Here is a 23,379-nt window from a genome sequence, read left to right on the forward strand (position 1 = left end):
TACTATCCACTGCATCCTGCGTCAACGTTATCACACTATTTTTCAAGTATTTATACCAACTTTCCTCCAAGGAGCTCAGGGAAGTGTACATGGTTCCTTCACTCCTTTTGTCCTCACAACTGTGCTAGGTGAGAATGAGAGAGAGTGACTGGCCCAAGATTACTGAGGAAGTTTCATGGCTGAGGGAGGATTTGAACCTGGAACTTCCAGATCTATGTACAACTCCTGAACCACCACACCATCTTGGCTCTAGTGCAGTGGTTTTCAAACTGGGGCGTTGTGATGCCCCAGCCTGAGAGCCCTGGGCAATTCTCTCTTAAGGGGCGAGGAGAGGGAGAAGGCAGAGATGCAATGCCCAGCATCGCACCTCTGATCAGGGCGCAGGGGCTCACTGCCCCACTGCCACCTGCTGAAGCCTCCCGGGGTCAGGGGAGAAGCAGGAAGCAGTTGCAATCACCTTCTGGAGGGCTCTGCGCTGCGTGGGGAGCCCTATTGAGGCTGGCGCCAGGCTCCCCGGCCCCCGGGAGGCTCCTGCAGGTGGCAGTGAGTGGCAGCATGCCCCTGCGCCCCGATCAGAGGTGCGAAGCTGGGCATCGCGTCTCTGCCTTCCCCCCGCCCTGCTGCCTGCAGCAAAGACTTAGTGGCTCTCAAACTCTTCCTGAGAATTTGAGAACCACTGTTCTAGTGTATTACCTTCCTACTAATAGCAGCTTATGCTAAACAAATGACTAGCAGCTGGCTTCCAGAAGTTACTATATCTTATATCAGTGGTTCCCAAACTCTTGGCTAGAGTTTGGGCCACTGTAAATGTGTGAGGGAGCAGAAGGATGGTTGCAATGCTATCATTATAATTGCACCACCGGCAGGGATAAAAGGACTCATAAGGCTGACTCTCCAGAGGGTGCGGGGAGCCTGCGGACACTTCTGTAGGGTTCCCCAAGCCCCCAAACAGTCAAAGATAGTTATTGTGACTCACTTCTGGCTTCACGATCGCAAACCGGAAGTGGGACACAATAACTATCGCATGATAACCACCCTGCGAGTGGTGAGTTTAAGAAAAGCCCTTTGTCCCCACCGGTGGCATGATTATGGCAATAGTGCCACCATCCCTTGCCCCTTAAGGGGGCAGAGACCGAGCTTTCCTGGCTGGATCATCACAATGCCCCAGTTTGGGAACCTCTGTCTTGTATGATTGTTATGTATGCTTCCTAGGTTCATGGCAGGCTGCTTGTCTGTCAAGCTGCATTCTGGTATTCCCACAGCAAAGCAACCATTGGAATTCTTTGTTACAAACATGAATTACATTTCAAGGCAACTTTTTTTAAGGTTTCTGGTGGCAGCCAGGACCTAGTAGAGGGGGGTAAAGGGGGTAATTGTACCCAGGTCCAGGGTCAAAAAGGGGACTCAGGAACCAAAGGAGGGGGCCCACAAATTTCTTACATTTCCTAGGATCTTACATTTTCCTATCTACTCAGACTTGTCTCCCGCACAAGTATTGCTGGGGACAATACCACGAGTGAGTGGCTGCAGCTTCTGCAACTACTGGAAAGCCATATATGCTGGGCCAAGGAATGCATACATGACAGTCCTTAACACAGTGTTAAATCTGGGAGGAAACGGGACTGCCGCAGTAGCTCTTTGGTGTTTAGATCTGCTTGCCATGAAGGAGTTTATTGGAGCTCAACGACACAGCTGTGAGGCTGCAGCTGCTACAGAAGTTTTGGTACACACAGGACACTTTCCATTCTAGTGTGAGCCTAAATACGACACTAATTTTCTTCAAGATTTCCTATATTTAAAGATTTTAGAGAGACTTAGGAGTGTGTTTGGTTTTCTGTATTACTGCATCTATCAGCCAATGACACATGAATGGGTAGACCTGGGCTCCAAAGACTTTTCCAGCTGTCAGTGCCCACCCCCACTCTGTTTCGCTCCTCCCTGCCCCCATTCTGCTCGCCTGTCACCACCCTCCCCTGCTCTGTTTCACCCCTTCCCCTTTGCAAAGGGGTCCTAAAGAAACTTTGTGTCCCCTGATAAAATTCCTTTCAGAGGCCCTGGTGGCAGCATTCTGAATTACTCACTGAGGCTGTAGTCCTATCCACGCTTACCTGTGACTAAACCCCATTGATTATAATGGGACTTACATATGAGTAGAAGTTTGGGAACCACTGCATTACAGGATTGTTGTAAGGATTGCATCAATATACATGAAGCAGTTAGCACACTCAAAAAGCACTACACAAACGCTGTCAGTAGATGCTACATAGTGCTAGCTATAGTGATAAAAGAGGCTATTCTTGTTAGGCAGTTACTAAGCGCACAAGAAGCTGGGCACAGGGAACCTTATAATTTCTGCAGTCTATTATCTACATGGCTCTAGAATAAAAAGCACTAAAGGAAATACAAATGCACTAATTTCATATACTAGAACATACTGAAATTATTTTGAGCAATTATTCCTTTAAAACACACACACAAAACTACAACAACAACTTACGTCTACATCCATCAGGTGCTGTCACCAGAACACCATAAGGACGGTAGTAACCTACAGCACATTTCTCACAGTTTACGCCAGCTGTGTTGTGCTGGGCATGATAAAGAGAGAAGAAAAGAGAAAAGAGAAGGAAAAATGACATGAGAACAATGTAATCACAAGAATACCTAACTACAAAAAGAACAGGCATAGTAACACACTATAGCAAAGGAGGAAAAGTTGATATAGTTGTAATGCAGCATACTCAGAGCTGGTTTTTTAATATACTGTCAAATTTTCTGTACAGTATCTTGGACTATCATTAAAATGTAACATGATCAATATCTAACAGCCCAATCCTATCCCGTACATTTAGGGTTCAGTGTTACCTCTGAACTTCTGAAGCATAATAATGCATTTATTTAATTCTCCTTTCTTTTAAATAGAGGCAGTAACAGTCATCCAATTTCTATATGCTGGAAAATAGTTTGTTTTCCAGCTCAGATAAAATTTCAAGTCCAATAAACCCTCTAGCAAAATAATTTTTTATGCAAAAAGCACAAAACCAAGTTACTTGGACAGCAGGAACATTTTAAACTTTGTGATGATAAAAATAATGAAAAATTCAATGTACAGCAGGAAAATGACATTTGTACTGCAGTGCCACGTTGCCTGCTACAGAGCACAGAACATACAAAATAACATTTTTTTTTCAGAGAAACAGTCCATTTCTTAGTACACCATGTTCCAATTTCCATCAATTCACGGAAACTTTGTCATTCATTCAAACTTTTCTAATTGTGTTTCTGTGAGATAAATGGGAAAGGGCAAAGTACAATTCCTATGCCTCTTCTAGAAGGGAAAACTATAAATAGATTTCATGGCTAAGCAGTTTCACCCACCATAATCTCCACAAAATCAAAATAAGGACAATCAAGATCATTTGCGTTCTCTCTCACTCTCTCTCTCTCTCTCAGATAGTGTTTCTCAAGATTGCAGATACTTTTTCTTTTTATTTTCACATTGGAAGCTTAAGTAACGTTCTTCCATGGGCAAAGTACAAAGTGAAAGCTCCACACAGAAACCTAAATTTAAAAAAATCTCACAAAGAGCTTCACTCTACATCTTGAAAAATTACTTTTTCTTTTATTTATATCTAACTACATGCAAGACAAATCCTGCTTTCAATTTTACAATGGGAAGAAAAATACACTATAAATGCACTGGACTTTGCCTCCAGTTCTCAAGTAAGAGACCAGATGCCCCATAGAGGCAGAAGTAGCTGCTAAGGAAGGCATGGGCTCCTCCCTGATCCCCCTCCCCAGTTTCGCTTTTTTTCCAGCTGGCCAAGTGTGGACCAGCTTTGCCCCTCTAATCTTCATGACCAGAATTGTTGTATTGAGCAAAACGCGATCCATCTTCTATTGCTTGTTAGAGTTGCATGAAAATGAGGGGATTTCCTCATGGGTAGCTCTAATCTTGTATGGTTTTTTTTTTTTTTCTGTGATGCTATCACTGACAATAGCTTGAGAAACTGGCACAGCAGACACTTTATCCTGTGATCTGGTATTGATTCCTCCGATTAACAGGCCACTTCCTGTTTTTTGGCATGAAAGTTATGGGATTTCCAGGTGTCATTTCCAGCAGTGACAGTAGCACCAGAAAAGGAAGCACAACAGGAAGAATCTATTGAAATGACAGAAGACATGCTGCCAGTGATAATCCTACTATTCTGCCTGGACTATCAGCAATCGGCACCCTAAAGGTGTGGACAAGTGTGGTTGATCTGATGTGCTAGTCAGCTGCAAAACACTACATCTGGAAGAGCCCGTAGTATCTCATTTAAATGGTAAAAAAAAACATCCTGCATTTAGTTTGGATAAGTGTCTCACAATGTCCCTCCTCCCAGTGTCTTCACCTTCATTACTGATGCCCCTTTTTAAAAATAAAGTTTAATTTTAATCATAGCTCAGAGAAAATATTAACAATTTCAGGCTACAACCCTAAAAAAAGCACTTACTAAGGAATAAATCCACTTTAACTCAATGAGATTTCCTGGTCAGCAAACATTCTTAGAATCATAACATAATAGTCTAAAACTTAAGCAAAACTTCAATGACTAAAAATCAGGCTCAGTTATCAATTCAAAAACAATTAATTTTCTGCATACCATTTCTGATTCAAATCTATCTGTGGTCTACTTCAATGTGTTTTACCTGACAGTCAATGCAGACCCCTCCACCTTGATACTCTCCAAAGAGATTTAAGCTCTCTTTACGTTGTTCAATCTCAGGATCATAATAGCAGTTGTCAGCATGTCCATGGCAGTTGCAGGCTGGGAGAGATGACGGGTTGGATTTCATTTTAATAATGGAGTAAATGAGCAATGAAACAGGGAAGAAAAGAACTTCTCAGATTTCTATACAACATGCAGTGAGATTTCTCACCATCAGCAGCCAGGTGAGCTTACAGTCCATTCACTCACTACCTGCAGTTATGTGGCATTCTCAGGACATGCTCATAAAGCTTGTTACAGGGGACAAAAAGGAGTTAGCTGTAGGCCTCACAGTCATTGAAAGGATTTAAAACATTGAAAGAATCTCTCTCTATTTTTTAACCCATTTCTGCCCAGCCCACAGGTGTACACATTTGATCCCTGCTGCATATATGCAACGCTGGGCAGAAATGGCTTAAAGAATTTAGTTCTTTCCAAATGCACATATTTGGGCCATAATACCTTCCAAAGAAGTAAACTCAAAGTGGGTCTAAGGGCACAAGCCTAACCAAGTCTACTCAGAAGTAAGTCCTATTTTGTTCAATAGGGCTTACTCTCAGGAAAGTGTGGTTAGGATTGCAGCCTAAGCCACTTTTGGAGCCAGGCAGTATTCTTGACATTGATTCATAACACAACAGATGGGAATGGGAGAGGCAGCTGGCTTATTGCAGCACCAGAGCATGATACTGAGATGCAAAACCCGCCTGGCTGCTTTCAATAGCAGAGCTCTTCTCGTGGTACAAACTCCCTGCAGAAGGTGGAAAATGGCAATGGCAAGCTCAGGTAACATACTGTTTCTAGAATCAGGGAGTCTAATAATATTATATCTTGTTGCAGTGCTCAGACTCTCTTTTCCTCCTCTCCTGTTGGTGTCTTTAGTGGTAGAAACCATTGCTCTTTTGCAGTAGCCTTGACAGAGCTCCACTTCTTTTTGAGACTGTTTGTAATTTAACAACTACTGCAGACTCTCTGAGTCCCTACCTAAAGCTAACCTCTAGTAGTCTAAACCTGAGGTGGCCATCCTTTAGAATTTAGGGCTCCTGGACCTTTAACAATTGGGTAGAGAAGAGATTTCAGCATGACAAGCTGACAGCACTGAGCTACAGAGCAGAGCAACTATGGCTCCACCATAGCTTTTATTACTTCTTTAAAATATTTGTATATCACCTTCCCTCTCCCTATAGGGAGGTGCCCAAGGCAGCTTACAGAATACTGTTTTTTCCTACAATATTTATTTTGTGACTGCCCCCTTAGCTACTGTGCTTTGAAGGTTACAGATGGACCATGATTTGGTTAAAATTGGGAGAGATTCACACCCCTATCCTATCCACACTTTCCTGGGAGTAAGCCCCAATGACTCTAATGGGACTTACTTCTAAGTAGACAAGCATAGAATTGGGCTGTCAGGCAGTAAGGCTTGTGTATTTCATTAAAGCCTCCTTTGCCCTTCTCCCTGTAATTCAAGTACTGCCAATAAACCATCCCTTCTGGTATCGGAAACATTTTTGTTGTGCCTCACAGCCACATCTTCCCTTCCTTCCCGCAGCAGAATTGTTTTCCTCACATAAATTATTTCAAAATCTTGGAAATGCAAGTCTGATGCTGTTAAGAGGGATAGCAAGCATGGCCCCTGGCTATGAGAAATCACAAAGTATTCTGTCTATAAAGTAAATGCTACATATTTTGGTTCAAAGACTTTTGATGGTTACAAACAGCCCAATTCTATTCTTTCATTATGCTGGCAGATCTCACCATCTGCCAGTGTAACGCCAGGACTGCCATCATTCCAGCTATTCTGCCATTCCAGCTGGTAAGCCCCACGCCGGCAGTGGTGGATTACAAAACCTCCACTGTCACTGGTAAGTTGGTGGCGGGGATGGAGGCAGAATCGGGGCAGTTCAGGGCAGGGAGGAGGTGGGTCTCAACAGTAGCCACACACTCCAGATCCTATCCCCCTTTCCAGGCTCAGACACACCTCCAAAGGCTCCTTAGACTTATGCCAGCCAAAGAACTGCATAGGACTGAGGTGACCCACTGGGTACTAGGCAGATAAAATTTTCTTTACTTACCTTTCTCAGGCTGCCTGGTCATGACCAGCCCACAGCATATGCTGCATGCTCTGAGCTAGCCCTAGACAGGATTGGCCATTTGTCTATGCTTCTTTAAATATATGAAGTCACACCATTTACCTGTTCACAGTCTATCCTTTTAATAAAACAAATAATATTTCTCACATCACTCATGGAAAATTCAGGTATGTTTGTTCTGACATGTCTAGTTGCTACCAAACGCTTTATGAAACGTCTGGGACTGTTTCACCATTGATAGCTCAGACCTCAATGTTTGTATAGAACACTTCTTCAAATTTCCAATACTACAAACTGCATAATTATAACGTTCAAGTGTTTCACTTGCAAAATGTCTTTTGGGTTGCCAATACTGCTTCATTTTGCTACACAAGCCACTGCTACAAGAGACACCATCTGAGTTCTTGATAGCACGCCAGTTGTCTTACAGGATGAAAGAAACCAATACAATAATGGAAACCCCAGCAACTATTAAGGTTGCATCTTTTCATGCTACTTACGTTCACATGGATTCGTACTGCTGGTTGTTGCAGCTTGCCATTGTTTCTGGTTATATCCAGGGCAGCAATGATCACAAGTTTCTCCACAAGTGTTGTGCTGACATTCACATTGGTACCTGGATGTTTAAGCAATTTTGAATTGATTGATTTTTTTTTTCTTTTAATACTTCTTTTGTATTTTACTCAATCCAACATGAAATGTGCACAAACCTAAGCGTCAGCATGTATCAATACACCAGTTGTTCTCAAACTCTCTGGGTCTTTGCGTGGGAGTCTTTGCGTGGGAGCGGGGAAAGGTGGAAGGCAAAGACACGATCCCCAGGATTGCACCGCTTAAGGGGGCTACAGGGACAGGCATTTACTTACCAGTCCCTGCAGCAGCTTCCTGGGTGTGCGGAAAGCCCTGGATGACCGTCCACAGCTTAGAAAGTGAAAGCGGAGCAATTGCGCCCTGCTTCCACAAAACCGGAATTGGAACGCGATCACTCCGCTTTCAATTTTGAAGGCTGGAGGCCCCTGCGGAGGGTCACACAGGGCTCCCCGCACCCCCAGGAGGCTGCTGCAGGGACTGGTAAGTAAATGCCAGTCCCTGCAGCCCCCTTAGTGACGTGATCCTGGGGACTGCGTTGCTGCCTCCCCCCTGCCCCCACCCCTTAAGAGGGCAGAGTCCAGGGCCCTCTGGCTGGGGTATCACGATGCCCTAGTTTGAGAAGCCCTGCAATACACCCTCCAAAATTAGAATGCTTTGTAGCTATGGCCCATAGCCTACGGAGCTGCACAAGCGTTGTGGGCAGGGTGGGTAAGCAGAGGCACAGGCTACAACTGGGCACCCAGGCTGTTTAAGAGCCTGATCCTATCAGGCTTACCACCAGTACTCCTGCCCCACTGCCAGTGCTGGGCATCACAGAAGCATCACAAGGCACTCTGCTGGTGGCGGTGAGCCCGCTGTGCCAACAGAGAGGCCAGCACCAGTTGGGTGCAGCTCTGAGGAGACCCATTGACTAAATAGCAGGGGCAGCTCTGAGGAAATCCATTGGTGCCAGTGGAGCTCTACCCAGAATAAGGGAACACTTGTTCCCATCCCCCAAGGAGACTCCAGCAGCTGTTCCGGCCCCACGGGATACAGCAGTGGCCATTTCAGCACCGCTGGACCTCGCTGTGCCACAGCACCACAGGATGAACTTCAATGAGATTTAAGCAAACTGTATGCAGGATTGCAGTCAAACTGCACTTGGACAATGAAGTTTTCTATATAACTTAACAGGGATTTTACTGGATGGTAATCTCTTTCAGAACATATTAAGACTACTTCATGCCTTTTTTTCCCAATGAAGCAGTAGAAAAGCGACTGCTCTATAATGGTTGAAATGAAGACACAGTATTTTTCATCAACATATGCAGATCCAACAACCAATTTTTCAAATGCATTTTCAAAAATACACTCTTTTTCGGAAGAAGGGATTATTCTCCATTTCAGAAACAACCATCTGCTAGAGAGCTCAAAGAGAAAAAAGAAACCGACATACACCACCATTTTACAGCCAAGGAATCATTTTTAAAGCACAATCATTTCACAAATACCATAAGCCTCCTTACCTGTATGGACTTGGGTCACTTTTTGCATCACAGACATCAGCATGTCCATGACAAACACATTGTCCACCAATGCTGATGTCTTTTATACTGTAGTAATACTAGAGAACAGAAATGAGATAGGCAGATAAGTTGCTTAATGGATTTCTCATCAGTATTCTCTGTCAATCAAAAGTTACACAATCTATTGGTCTACTGATAGTGAAAAATACACAGATACCTCCATCTACCACGCATTATTCATTTTAATACATTGTGTAACACAAGAAATGTTTATGTTGAATTTTTAATGTTTCTTATACAATTCAAAGGTGCCGATTCCAATAGTAATCTTTGATTTTTTTTTTATTTTTTTATTTCTTGTATCATCAAAACTTCTTCAGTTATCTTAAATTTTGTGTTTTTATCTATCCTATTGCCTAATGCATTGTATTACACATCATATTATTCAACTGCATAGCGTAAATTGTGGCTGAACTATTAATGCTATTAAAAAATAGTGGCATTTTTTTGAAATCCTTGCACTAAAATTAAACCATTTCTGCCCAACGTTGCATATACGCAACAGGGATCAAATGTTTACACCTGTGGGCTGGGCAGAAATTTAATATAGCCTGGACTCCCCTCTGGTACTCTAACAGCATGCTACTTTGTGTGCTGCCAGAGTGCCTTTTACAGCAGCTGTAAAGCAGGTAGTGCTGGTGGAGTGCTAGTTCTGCTGGCAATACAAGCCTGTACGATTGGGCTGTTAAAGTCACAGCAAAAACGCAGCAGAGCAATTTCCAAAGCCACTGCTCACACAGCAATTAGAAGAAAACTGAGTGGGAAGGCACTTGGAAACCCCCTTTTCAGGTGGCTACATGTGCTCTCCTGGAGGGAGAGACAAGCATCGGTTCTCTGGCTACAGCTCAAAGGTTCCAAGGTTGCTCTGTGCAGGCACAGAACCCATAAGTGTGACTGCACAAAGACCACCAAAAAAGAAATAGTGTACTGCCACTAGCTCTTTAATGGTTACTTATAACTCATTTTGAAGCAATGGTTTCCCAACCTGACATAGCTTCTTCTGAAGACCACAATTATTTGTTGACTTATGAAGCATAAACCCAAAGCACTTGGTTTAGAACTAGAGCAATATCAGTCAACAGGAGAATGCAACAAATACTGTATTGAGTTTTCCCCTCAAAATTCATGGCATTGGCTAGGGACCAAGACAACACAGAGCTTGTCTCACAAGTTCCAATTGTTAGGCATCATCCAGAACTGTTTAATTATTTGCCTTGTTCCACTGATAGCTTTTTCCAATCTTAACATTGCAGATCTGTCAGCACTCAGGAACACGAGGCTGCAATCCTATGCATGAGCATTTGCAAATGGCGCATTGCACACAGTGGATCTATTCCTGAGCAAATACACACAGGACTGAGTTGTAAGATGTTTGCAAGCACTACTAGCCTCAAGCTGTGCAGACAACTTAACAACTTGCTATCTCAGCACCACGCCCTGCCACCAACACAGGAGGCCGATAAAGCGGTACTCAGCTTGGGCTGAGTCAATGTAAATGTCAATATTTATAGTCACTTCTGTGTACATTTAAGAAAACAAGAGAAAGATTCTCCACCCTACCTGAGCAGTACTGATGTACAGTGGAAGGGAGAAGGTCAAACAAAGGGAACCAAGTTTGCTACTTTATCTTCGGTGTCCAGGAAACACAATAAATTGAAACTGCAGGGGATTATTTCCTCCTACAAATTCTGCTTCATGTATGCATCCCACTTGCCTCAAAAAAAAAACCCTAGACACAGATGCAGCTGGCAAAAATAGTGTCTTTGGACAAATTGTGTGGTAAACAGGAACCAGACAGCCAAATTCTACCTAACTCCCCATGTGGCAGTGGTGGTGGGGGGAGGATAAGGGGGGGAAGCCCCATGTGCCACACCTGTGGTACCTGTGGGGGCAGCGCTGCTGCGGCCACCATACTACCACTGCCACCTCCGCTTGCTCTCTGGAGCTGTTCCACAGTACAGGCCCAGCGTTGTGTCCCAGACATTGAAAGCCTTCTGAGGTCTCCAGAATGCTGTTTCCAGTACTGGTTAACAGTGCTCCGGAGGCCTCAGAAGGCTTTTGGAGTGCTTGTGGATATAGTGCAAGGCTCCATACAGCTGGGTGAATCTCCTCTGGGGGGGACACAGAGGCCTGTGCCCTGATGTGTCACAGGGGTCAGGTCCGCAACTGCCATCTGGTGATGCAGCAGTGCCAATGTGGCTTCCACTATATCCAAAAGGGGAGTTTTGGCATGTTGAGGATTCCTTGGGGGGAGAACTCCTTATTCCCTTTCCCCAGCGTAATCCCCTGCTGCCATCATGGTTCAATTCCGACCTGTGCCATATTGCTGGCACACGTCGACATTGACTGGTGAAGGTGGATCAGGCCTAGGAAGGTGGATAGGATTCAGCAGGCACTGCCACTGCCACACCCGCCCCCTTCCCGGTCCCGATCCATGCTCCTTCCCACCCCCATTGCCTCCCTGCCACCCCCACCTCCCATCTGATCCCTGTATGGTCTTACCACTGGCGGCAGGTGTCTTTACACAGACCCAGCTACTCACTGCTTGCAGCAGCAGCCAGGCCATGCTCACCAGCACTGTCATGTTTGTGACAGACACAAAGCTGTTTACGCCACTGGAATGCTTGCTATGGTGATGTAAACAGCCCACAGAATTGGGTCATTAGTAGAGGGGTTTGAAAACGGCGTTATTTATTTTACTCAGAAGTAAGACCACTGAGTCAGTAAAGACTTAGGCTATTACCAGGCATTCCCAAACTCTCCACAATCCCAAACTCTTTGCAACTGCAAACCAGAAGAGAGTCATGATTGCTATTTTTAGCTATTTTGAGGCTTGAGGAGCCCTGCAGAGGGGTCTGTGGGCTTCCTGAGCTTTCTGAGGAATGATGTTGTCAGAGATAAATCTAAAAAAAAAAATCCAGCAGCGACATGATGGTGGCAATTGCACTCTGCTGCCTTCACCATTGTCTTGCCCCTTAAGGGAGCAGAGACAGAGCTTCCCTGGCAAGGGTGTCACAACACCCCAGTTTGGGCACCTCTGCTATAACCCTATCTTACTCACTGGAAACAAATACCTCTAGCCCAGTGTTTCTCAAACTGTGGGTCAGGACCCACTAGGTGGGTCACAAGCCAATTTCAGGTGGGTCCCCATTCATCTCAATATTTTATTTTTAATATATTCGACTTGATGCTACCATGGTATGTGACTGCATTTGGGGAAATGTTACAGACCTGTACTTTTAACAAGCTACTATGTATATTCTTTTAACAATGATAGTCAATGGGACTTACTCCTAGGTAAATGTGGGTAGGATTGCAGCCTAGGATTGTGAAACATGTTCCTGCTTGATGATGTCACTTCCAGTCATGACATCACTTCCGATGGGTCCTGAGAGATTCTCATTCTAAAAAGTGGCTCCCAGTGCTAAATATGTGAGATCCACTGCTCCAGCCATTAGTCATTTGTGCCTAGAAAGTTGGGTAGGATTGGGTTCCTAAAATTACACAAATATTTTGCAGATTGGGGAATGAACAGGGAACTGCTGAGTAGATTTTATGAATCTTATAGATCTCACTAGTGCCTCTTCACATTCACTGCATAGTCCTCTTTGTCACATTTACTCACTCTCCGTGTCACTGTGGGGTCCCGCTGAGCTTTAGATATTAAGTGTCCAAGAAGCGTATTGGTTCTGAGGAAGCGTAAACGGATATTTGTTGCCTTTGTAAATTCTCTAAGCATGGGAGAGTGAGTGAAGTTTTTTGCTCCTGGACGTCCATTTACCAAGGAAATCACAATCTAAGGGGCAGGGGGAGAAAGAGAGAGAGAGAGATTCATTTTAAAAACATGGACACATTAATAGCACAAAATGTATACATCCCTGCAGAAGAGATGAATGCGCAGGGCCACTGGCCCTTTCTTAATAATATTACTTATCATTTGTATGGTGCTTGAGTGTTCAAAGTCCTTCACATATATTACTCTGATGTACTCCTTGCAACAATGCTGTCAGGTAAACATTATTAATCCCATATTGCAGCTGAGGCAGAGCTGCTTACCTGAAGCTACCAAATGAGTTTATGGCAGAGGTGAGATTCCAACCAGGAAAATCCTGCTGTGCAGCTCTATCTCTTATTCATTATGCTACACCAGCTTTGTATGATTTCTAAGATAACAGTAGCCACAACGGTTTTAAACAGAACTATGCATACATCCCCCTGTTGCTCCTATGCCTGAATGGAACCCTATTCCCAGGAGATAATATAGACACACCAATATTTAAAAACAAGTTAGAGTCCAAAGGTATGTTTGGAAGTTGTTTTGTTCTTACATTCAACATCACTATTATCGGTAATGGATATGTTGTATAATATGAAAAAAAAATTATTTACAGTACACCAACTGTACACTATACTGTCTAGCCTTACCTTGAAAAGTGAGCTAACAGGGCTTGCTGGGAAAGGCTAGAACAAGATGGGGAATGTACAGGAATAGGTGCTGATGCCATCTATGGACATATGGTCAGGCATGCTTGTATCTTGAAAGTTCTTAAGGGCTCGATCCTAACCCATTTTCCAGCACTGACGTAAGAGCAATGTAGCTCCAAGGTAAGGGAACAAACATTCCCATACTTTGAGAAGGCCTCCATGAGTGCCACCCAACTGCAGGATGCAGCACACGTCCCATTGGCACAGCTATGCCAGTGTTGGAAAGTTGGTTAGGATTTGGGCCTAAGTTGAATGTTCTTAAAGTACAGGAGCTTCTATACAACTGGCATGATTGGCCAACAATGCACATCAAATAATGCTTATGATTACTGCAATATCAACAACAGTTATTCATACATCCATAATAATCATGAAGAGATAAGTGACCACCGTAGTATTCGACCAACAAGTGTTTATTTTATAGCTGTAACACAAAGATTCATGAAGTTAGCGACTGCTGACAGAAAATGAGACCTTTGATTAATGGCTCTTTATGATTGCAGGAAAATACAAAATGTTGTTATGGAATTTCCCTGTAAGCAGGAGCATGTTTTTCTTACGATTAAAGAAAAAGCTTCAAAGCTCTTTTTAAACAAGAGTTCATTGTAGAATAATGAAATGCAGGGCTCAGTTCTTAGAACTTACTATTTTAGGAGCCAAGAAATAGCCTTTATCCATGTCAGTAAGTATTTATTAGCACAAGATGTCCCTCTGGTAGGGTAAAATGTGAATAGGTGTTTGCCAATGAAGGTTTCTGTAGTCTTGTTGTGCCCATGTATATGGTTGAATATGCACAGAATATTGATGGGGAAAAGTTATCCCAAAGTGACTTGCCTACACTACATTTAGAAAATGGTGGCCAGAAAAGAACGCAAAGACACCTGGGAGTAACTGGGGTAGTCAAGAGCACACTTGTGACAGGCCAGGGAAAATGGAGGTGAATGCTGAGGGGGGAAAAGGCTCCATGTGCTCCTGAGGGAGAGGACTGCCACTCCAGTACTCACCTCTAAATGAACCCTTTGCAAATCTAACTGATAACCAGAATGTAAGATATGTAGAAACTGAAGACTTCCAGAATTTAAAAAAAAAAAAATTGAGGAGCCTGAATATATTCAGCAGAAATGTTTCACCCTCTAAGGGTTGCTCACAATCACTTCTGAGAGACAGCAGGTGTGTGTGTAAATGTCCTCTTTGCAAGCAAACTTGCTCTGCTGCCACTCATTTTTTAAGTTCAAAAAGGGTACTGATAGACTAGCACTGCTTAGGTCCCTTTCCCCAGAAAGTCCCCTTTCCCCAAGGAGTCCTTCATCGGCTGCCGCAGTGCCACAGAATGCAGTGGCAACTGCTTTGGCGTTGCTGCACCACCTTTAGGATTGGGCTGTTAGTGGGCACCAACATTATGCAGGTCAAAGAGAAGGAAGGTGAAAAGTGGAAGGGGAATTTCCTCCTCAACGATACCCAAAATTATGTAACCACATATAGCCTGATGACATCATATAAGAGAATTTGGTTTCAATGTGACTTAATTATATTTAACATTGAATACTGCTGGACCAACTTACTAAATAAGTTCATTGCAGTAGGCTTCTGAGAAAAACACATGTGACCCCTCTATACTCTGTAAATATGAAATATGAATGCTGTTGTTGGACTTACCTCACCATTTTCTAAAGGCACAATTCGAGAATATTCAGTTGTGCAAATGACATCATCATCTCGTCTAACACGCTCATTAGCCTCCTTCTTAAAACGTTCCCAACAGTCTGCCTTAGAATCTGGTAAAAAAAAAGAAGAAAAATCTCCTTTATCTCTGTCTTGTGATATGCTTTATATGTGGCTCCTTCTGGTCCTGAAAACATTATTCAGGAGTCATCAAGTCACCACAGCAACTTCAGCGAAAGAGAAGATAGCCCTGACAGTTAAAGAACTTCTCCTCCTTCCAAGCCCTGCTGGTATAGTCTGGGTACAGGGGGTGAAATTAGATGGCACTTTAAGGTTTTGCTTGGTCTTGTAAGTTGAAATAGTAGCTGGATTTGGATGCAGGTGGGGGGGGGAGGATTTACAGGACTCTAACCCTACCACCAACACTAACCCATTCCAGACCGGGGGGGGAGTTTCCACTGGCACCAATTAGAACTTTTTTTCCTTAGCAAATAACAGGCGCCAAAGTGAAGAGAAGAAGGGACCCTGGAATGATCTTGATCCAAAGGGGACCTAATCCTGCTGCTATATTATAACGTATAGCTTGACCCTGAGAGTGCGTCAATGAGTGTGCGACTGAAGAAAGAACAAGAAGAGCAGGACAAGCTATGCTCCATTTGGGAGAGGCAGTTCCTTTTTTCTTGTTTTAGCACAGAAATCCACCTCTCTTGTTTTCTTATGTCAGGATATAATGGCTATAATCCAGAATACCATTAGACACACAAATATCAGGTGGCCTTAAACATACTTTAAACCATGCATTGGACTCCTGCCCCACATCTTGATCTTGAGTTAAGCATACCTAAGCTCATTGAAATCAATTGTTTTGATGCACTTAACCCTGCATAGGACTATATTCTTACAGTACAATCCTTTGTATGTCTACTCAGAAGCAAGTCTTATTCAAGTTAATCGTGCTTATCTCCAAACTTTAATCTCCTAAAAAGCTTAATGAAAACAAATATTTAAAGCATTTCTTGAGGAATATGTATCTACAACTATGATGAAAGCATCATTAATACTATTTTGAGAGAGGTCTCTGCCAAGCACAGCTAAGGAGACTTTTAGAATGAAGGATCATTCATGCATATCATGAGACTGCACATTTTCTTGCAAGATAAAGCCCCAGGGGAAAAATAGTTTGCAACTCTGAAAGAATGTGAAGTCCTTCCTATAAAAGCTCCACACTTGATACTCACAAGCAAAATATTGCCACGGTGCATAAGTTCTTCCAAAATCTACTGATCTTTCCAGTACCCACAGATCTGGACGAGGAGAATTTGCAAATTTGATGAGGATATAGGCCACATGAAAAAACTGGTAATGAAACACATGCATAGAAATATTAAAATAGAATGTGCGGTACAGAGTACAATCTAATTTTATTTATTCTTGAGAAAATAATAGGGTAGAAAAGATATAGAGGGAGCAACAACTAAGCACCCCTACAAAAGCTACACTTTTGACAAACCTCAAAAGACTGTAGATTCAATAATAGTTACACGTTCTGCTTATTCTTACAATTTAGTTTCCCATTAGTTCTACTACAGAATAATTTACAAAAATTCACAGCACATTCAGTATTCAAATATATTCAGCACTACAACATTTTCTTATCACAATGCGTTTGAAACAAAGCAAAACTACAGTTAAATAGCAATATTTTCCGTGAACTTGGTATTTTGGCATAAAGACACAATGGTGGAGGACAGACTAAGCTGAAGTCCCTCAGGTTTCCAGCCTTAATATGTATTTATTTAGGCAATTTATAGCCTGCCTTTCTCCTAAACAGGGCACCCAAAGCCACTTACAAAATATGGAATAAATACACATATTATACAAATACAAATCAGAAAACCAAGATACAATACAGTACAAGATAAAACCAGTAGGATGTATAATTCATATGCATGCCACTAAGGCCCCACATATTCTGCACCTACGTTGCACAAGATCATTCCTTACTGCAATACTCTTGGGCAGGCCCTTGTACAATGAATGCCATTTGTTTGGTCCTGATAATGGTTAAGTCTGTGGATTGAATGCTACAGCTCTAAAATAGTAAAGAACAGAAGCTGATGAGAAACGTTGGAGTAAACGGCTTAAGGAATCAATTCACTGACATCTTTTAAAATGGACATTGGGCTGATTCAGACATTGTTGTTGGCATCCTTCTGTCTCGGAAAACTATGGTATCACGCTCTAATTGGTGGTTCTGGAACAGAGTGTCCTCTCCAGTGCACGAAGCCTGGGTAAAGTAGGTATGGAGGATAGGCTGTTTCCCATGCAGCAAATCCCCCCTCTCCACGTCGCTGAAATGATCCAATGGAAAGGCAGAGGCCAATACGGTTGGTTCCAGCGGCGTTGCAGGAGTTGCCAGAACGTGACTGTGTTCAGCCATGAACTGCCTCAGGGACTCCGGCTCCAGATTTTGCCTCGAGGTTGTCTCCTGAAGCCTTTTCCATAACTGGATGTAGCCACAAGGCAGTGGAGGTTTGGGATCAGAGTTTTCCTTCTCTCAGATGAGCTGCCTTCCCAGGCTATCCAGTCCCATCTACCCGGTGGCTGTTTAGTCGCCTCTTGTGACAAGTACAGCCAAACTGAGGGCCTATTCTAATCCCCAGACACCAGGGGAAATTCAGACATTACATTTCTAATAAGAAGCTCTGCAGATTTGAGAATCATACATGCTTCTTTGAGCAAAATAACACACACACACACACACACACACACACACAGGGAGGGGGAGAGAGAGAGAGAGAGAGAGAGAAGAATGTATGAAACCAAGCAGTTCAAAGCTACCTAACCCCCTGCACAGCAATGCAGCGGTGCCAATGCAACATCTACTGCATCCCATGAGGGAGTTTTGACCTCCGGAAGCCTCCTCGGGATAAGGAAGCACTTATTCCCTTGCCCCAGGATAAGCCCATGCCTGGCTGCCATGTCTACTCAGATCTGAGCCAGCAATATCGAACCTGGTGCACATCCATGTAAAGGTGGATCAGGCCCAGAAAGAGGGTCAGGATTCAGCAGATCAGGATTCGCTGCTGCTGAACCAGCCCCCTTCCTGGGCGCGATCTGCCCTCCCCTCCGTTCCATCCTCTGTCCGCGCCCATGCAGCCTTATCTCAGGTGACAGGCATCCCCAATCTATCATTACGTGAACCTGGCCGCTTGCTCCTTGGGGCAGGGGCCAGACTGCGCTTTCCAGCATTATCACACTCTCCACAGCTATAAAATGCATTCCGCCGCCCAAACGTGTATTCCGGTTGCATAATCGCCCAATAGGATTGGGCCATAGTTAAGGCCATAGTCCATTGCCAATAACTATGAAAGGAAGATAACAATTGTAATGTAAATGAAACAACCATTAAACGTGGTCTAATCATAAAGTCAAGGTAGTTACAGCACTATAACCTGAAACAATAAGGAATGTGACTTCAGCGGAGATGTTCTCAAGTAAGCAGCATTATTGTTTGCTTAAACACTGTACCCTTAGGCTTCGATCTTCCTATCTCTTCTGTCAACAGAAATTTTAATTCTATTTTACTTGGAACAGCATACTGAGGGCTTGGCCTATGTTATCTCTTTAACATCAAAGAAAATAATTAACAGAGTTGAAGCCTATCCATGGTGAAGAAGAGTAAAAACAAGAGTCAGAACAGCAGAAGCCTTCTGTGCCTTCTAGTGTGGAATTTCTGACCCATTTCCTAAATTAACCTACAGTTGTCTGACCTAGAATTGCATTTCTGAAGAACCAGCAAAGAAATCGCAACAATTGGAACACAAACCCATAAGAGACACTGAAACTGAATGTCAAAAGAATCATGCCAAAAGCTATTAAGTGCAAGATCTAAGTTACATGTCTAAGATCTCAGCAAGCCACCAAATATCTAATTCAATAAGGTCACAGACTAAACAAATAATCTTTCACCGTTCATTGGTTGGAAAAATCTCATATTAAAAAAACTGCTCTGTGATGACAGTGGTACTATTTTATTTTTCCTTAGACCAAGACAAGATTCAGCAAAGTCCCTCAGGCTGCAAACCAATTATTGGAGCAAGTGAGGTAAGGTGGCAATGGAGGAAGATCCATGGTGGGAATGGGCTGGGGGGCAGATCTCAGCAGCAGCAGCTGACACAGATCTGAGCAGGCCCACTGGCGACCAGGAAGCAGCAGAGGAGGTAAGTAAAAAAATTATTTACTTGCCTTCCCCCACCAGCCTGGTCCCCAGCTGACCTACAGGATGCAGCAAAGGCCGTATTGCACAGGCTGGCTGTGGATACTATTGAGCCCTTGATGTTATGCTGGTGTTAGTGTTGGCTATTTGTGCTGCACAGAAAGACCTCCAGATACAAACGCATCCACCATTTTCTTCAGAAGATAGACGTTTGGGCAATGATTTACACTTAAGCAAATTATGCTGGTTAAATGGGATCAATCACTCCTTAAGCACCGATTATCTTAAAAGTTTTAAAGAATCTAAGACTTACTTGGCAACGAATCACAATGAATCATTGGCTGTATAAAGTTCATTCTTCTCTCTAATGGAAATATATTTGTCAGAGTTGCCTGTGGCACTTTGACATCTTCTAAGGGAGTCTGACTTCATCTTTTTTGGCCCCAGCTGAGGTTTGTCCAAAGGTCTTTTGATTCTGCATGGTGAGTATTAACAGGCCATCATATGGAGATCAAACACTGTTCTAACAGCTGCCAGAACTGAAACACTCAAGAGTTCAGATGCATACACTGTTTTATATTTCCACGTTCCATTTATTTGCAAACATAAAAAAATAAGGTTATCATATTCATAAGTGCTGTTTGGCTAACACGCTGATCCATTACTGTGATAATGCTGTGTGGTATACAGACTGGGTAAAACAAATGGGACAGATACATTTGCATATGCTAACAGATATATTAACCCCTGCTAATTGGGTAAGAGGCACTTTTTCAAGTGGGTGCTCCTTTTTTAGCAGGGGGAGAGTAATTGGCCCATCTCACCCCAGCAGTGTCTGTTCTAGTGGCTGTCTGCTGGTATTCTTTTGCATCTTTTTAGATTGTGAGCCCTTTTGGGACAGGGAGCCATTTAGTTATTTGATTTTTCTCTGTAAACCGCTTTGTGAACTTTTAGTTGAAAAGTGGTATATAAATACTGTTGTTGTTGTTGTTATGCTGCATATAGCACCAGTTCCACTGTAAACAGAAATTTAACTGTGAACTTCTGCAAATATTACACTTCTATCATGGTTGTTGTGCATCATGATTTGTTATGGTTGTTGCACATCGCGATTTGTTATGTTTACACTGCTTTATATAGCCAATGCTTAACAGTATCATGGTTTCACTTATTACAGTAAGCTCTGATCCCAGAGGGCATGTATAGGAAACACCAGCAGGAGCTGCTTGTCACCTTGAAGCAGAGGCAGGAAAACTACCTCATCCATGGTTTCATTGGTAAGATGCCACACAGAACCCTGATAAAGCAAACCATGGTTTGCAACCCATGTACAACCCTAGGTTGGATCCAAACCCTCTCTTGTGTAAGCAGTCTCTCATGCACACAAGGGGGAGGAAGAGAAGGGTGTGATTTTCAGCAATTTCCCCTTTCCTCACCAGCCCCATCGCACCTATCCTCTTAATAAGCATTCTCCAACCTTCTAGAGCAGATTTTGGGGGGAGAGAGGGAGCTGGAAAGGGGAAGGGAAATTGTTGAAAACCACATGGAAATCATGCTCTTCCCCCTCTTGCATAAGTGGGAGACAGCATACATGTAATACAGGATCCAACCCCATAGCTTTACATCCTAATTGGCAGTCAGTCCAATGATTTAGATCAGCGTTTCTCAGTGCTTTTTGGAGGCCTGGGGCCTCCAGATAAGTGGCCATTATCTGCCCCCTGTCAGTTTGCTTGGCTGTCTCTCCCACCTCCCCTTCTTGTGGCTCTCCTTCCTCATTCCTCTCCTGTTTTGACTCTTTGCCAGTGTCTGGTGCTAGGTTTGGAGCCGAGCTGCTCCATGCACCAATGCTCCAAGGCACCTTACAAGTGGGCCCTGAAGACCGCACTCACTGCTGCGTTCCATGTGGCTATCCCAGCCACATAGAAGGGTTCCTCTTGATAACACTGAGAAGTTGCTTTGCACCCCACCAGCATGACAGATGAATTCAGGACCAAACAACATTTTTAAATTTTATTTAAAACTTCTATTAACAGATACACTTTAAAATATTTTTTTCGTTTATTGTATTATGATTAAATTAAATGATCAGTACATATTTACAACATTCCTCAAAGTTTTATATTCTAATGTAGATTCTCAATGTGTGCTCCTAGCAGCCCTGGGGCTCCTTAAGGTTCCTTTTAGGAGTGCAAAGGGCCCCGAAGACTGAAAAGTTTGAGAACCCCCAATTTAGATACTCAGATATTACTTTTAAGTATGGTTAAGGAAAGTAAAAAAAAAAAAAATTGTTACACATATAATTCCATAACTGTGTTAGATGCAAGTTGTTATTTGAACATCCTTGTCATCAGAAACATGTTATTTGTTACATAAGAGTTCAGTATCTGCAAACGCTCCCTATGAGACTGATCGGATTACTTGAACATAAAATAATGGAAGAAAAGAACAAGAGAGCCCTATGTACCTTCTAATCCTATATAATGATGATAAAATATCAAAAGCTGCTCAGTAAATAAGACTGCTTTCCAATTCTTTTTCTCCCAAAACACTGAAAACAAAAACAGCAGCACCAAGCAGAGAGTGAGTACCATTGAACTCAGTGGAACTGTCTTCTGAGTAAACATGCTTAGACTTAGCTGCACATGATAAATACTTTGATAGCTTTAGACTTAAAGTCAACCATAATAGTACAGCTATATAAAACAAACAAGCATTTTGCTTGTGCACAGTACTTGAAGAAAAAAAAAGATTAACAATATTTGACTTTCCTGGTTGTATAAACATAAGTTTCTTTTGAAGCAAGCTGAAGCATTAAACTTGCTTTCAGTAAGAATACATCTGCTGATGTCTAGTACAGAGTATGTGAAAATAAATGTCAAATACTGTATATTTTAAACCACACAAGCTTATCCTATCAGACCATTTTAAGTTTTCAGACTCTGTGTGGTTTCATATGTACATTCTTTAATCCATTAGACCAAAAGCCTTATATGTCACTTTTCCTCAGCTCAAGGTGGCTCACCTAAAAATACATGTAGTAGTATATCATACGAAATCAGCTATACCAGTGGTTCCCAAGCTTTTAGCATCAGGGCCCCCTTTTTTGAATGAGAATCTGACAGGACCCACCGGATGTGATGTCATGACTAGAAGTGATATCATGACCAGTAAGTTCCATTTACTATCATTGTTAAAAGTATATAGTAGCCTGTTAAAGGTACAGGTCTATAATTTCCCCAAATGCAGTCACATACCATAGTATCATCAAGTTCGATATATTAAAAAAAAATATTGAAATTAATGGAGACCCAGCTGAAATTGACTTGCGACCCACCTTGTGGATCCCAACCCACAATTTGAGAAACACTGAGCTATACCAATGTGTGCAGAAATCAATACAACAACTTCACACTGGTCTTAACACATTAATATGAATCCTTCAATATACACCCAATTTTACCATGAAGACTTAACCCAACATACACACACCCCATTGTCTGAGGTAAAATGCCAAATGCTACCCTCAAGTACTCAGTGACACCACCACTCATCATCCTTTTGCTCCATGAAATCTAAAAAGAAGGGAGGAATGGGGCAGAAGAGGAAATGTGGAAGAGAGAGGAGCATCCCTGATGCTCTGGTCCATCGCTCTCCTCAACACTTTCTCTTCTGCTCCATTCCCTTCTTTCTTTTAGAGTCCAAGAAGCAAAAGGAGGGACAGTGGAGCTGAGAGCTCAGAAATGGGTGTCCCATCAACCTACCACTTATAACAGAGGTTCCCAAAGTGTGTGATGCGGTGCCCCAGGGTGCCATGACATACTCACAGGGGCGCTGCATGGCCTCATTTTCCTGGCTTGCCAGGCCAACATTGTTCAAGATCTCACATGAATACCAGATTCAAACTATTCTATTTAAATAGAAGCAACCTCCCTCCCCTGCACCCACTACGTTTGTTCTTCAGTCATAATGATAGCAGTACAGGCCTTGCTTAAACCGCTTAAACTTGTTTAAAATAATCT

General features: G+C 42.8%; 1 protein-coding gene across 1 annotated transcript in view; it reads right to left on the reverse strand.

Moving 5' to 3' along the window:
* LAMA3 (laminin subunit alpha 3) overlaps nt 1–23,379 on the reverse strand; it is a 146,154-nt gene that overhangs the window by 106,435 nt on the left and 16,340 nt on the right. The window contains exons 3-9 of the mRNA XM_066623036.1: nt 16,380–16,497; nt 15,136–15,254; nt 12,620–12,790; nt 8,935–9,032; nt 7,339–7,454; nt 4,693–4,811; nt 2,498–2,588 (exon numbers count right to left, since the gene is read on the reverse strand). Coding sequence (XP_066479133.1) covers nt 2,498–2,588; nt 4,693–4,811; nt 7,339–7,454; nt 8,935–9,032; nt 12,620–12,790; nt 15,136–15,254; nt 16,380–16,497 — 832 coding nt within the window. The remainder of the gene's footprint in view (nt 1–2,497; nt 2,589–4,692; nt 4,812–7,338; nt 7,455–8,934; nt 9,033–12,619; nt 12,791–15,135; nt 15,255–16,379; nt 16,498–23,379) is intronic.

Source organism: Tiliqua scincoides, chromosome 4 (assembly GCF_035046505.1).
Source record: "Tiliqua scincoides isolate rTilSci1 chromosome 4, rTilSci1.hap2, whole genome shotgun sequence".
Classification (NCBI taxonomy): domain Eukaryota; kingdom Metazoa; phylum Chordata; class Lepidosauria; order Squamata; family Scincidae; genus Tiliqua; species Tiliqua scincoides.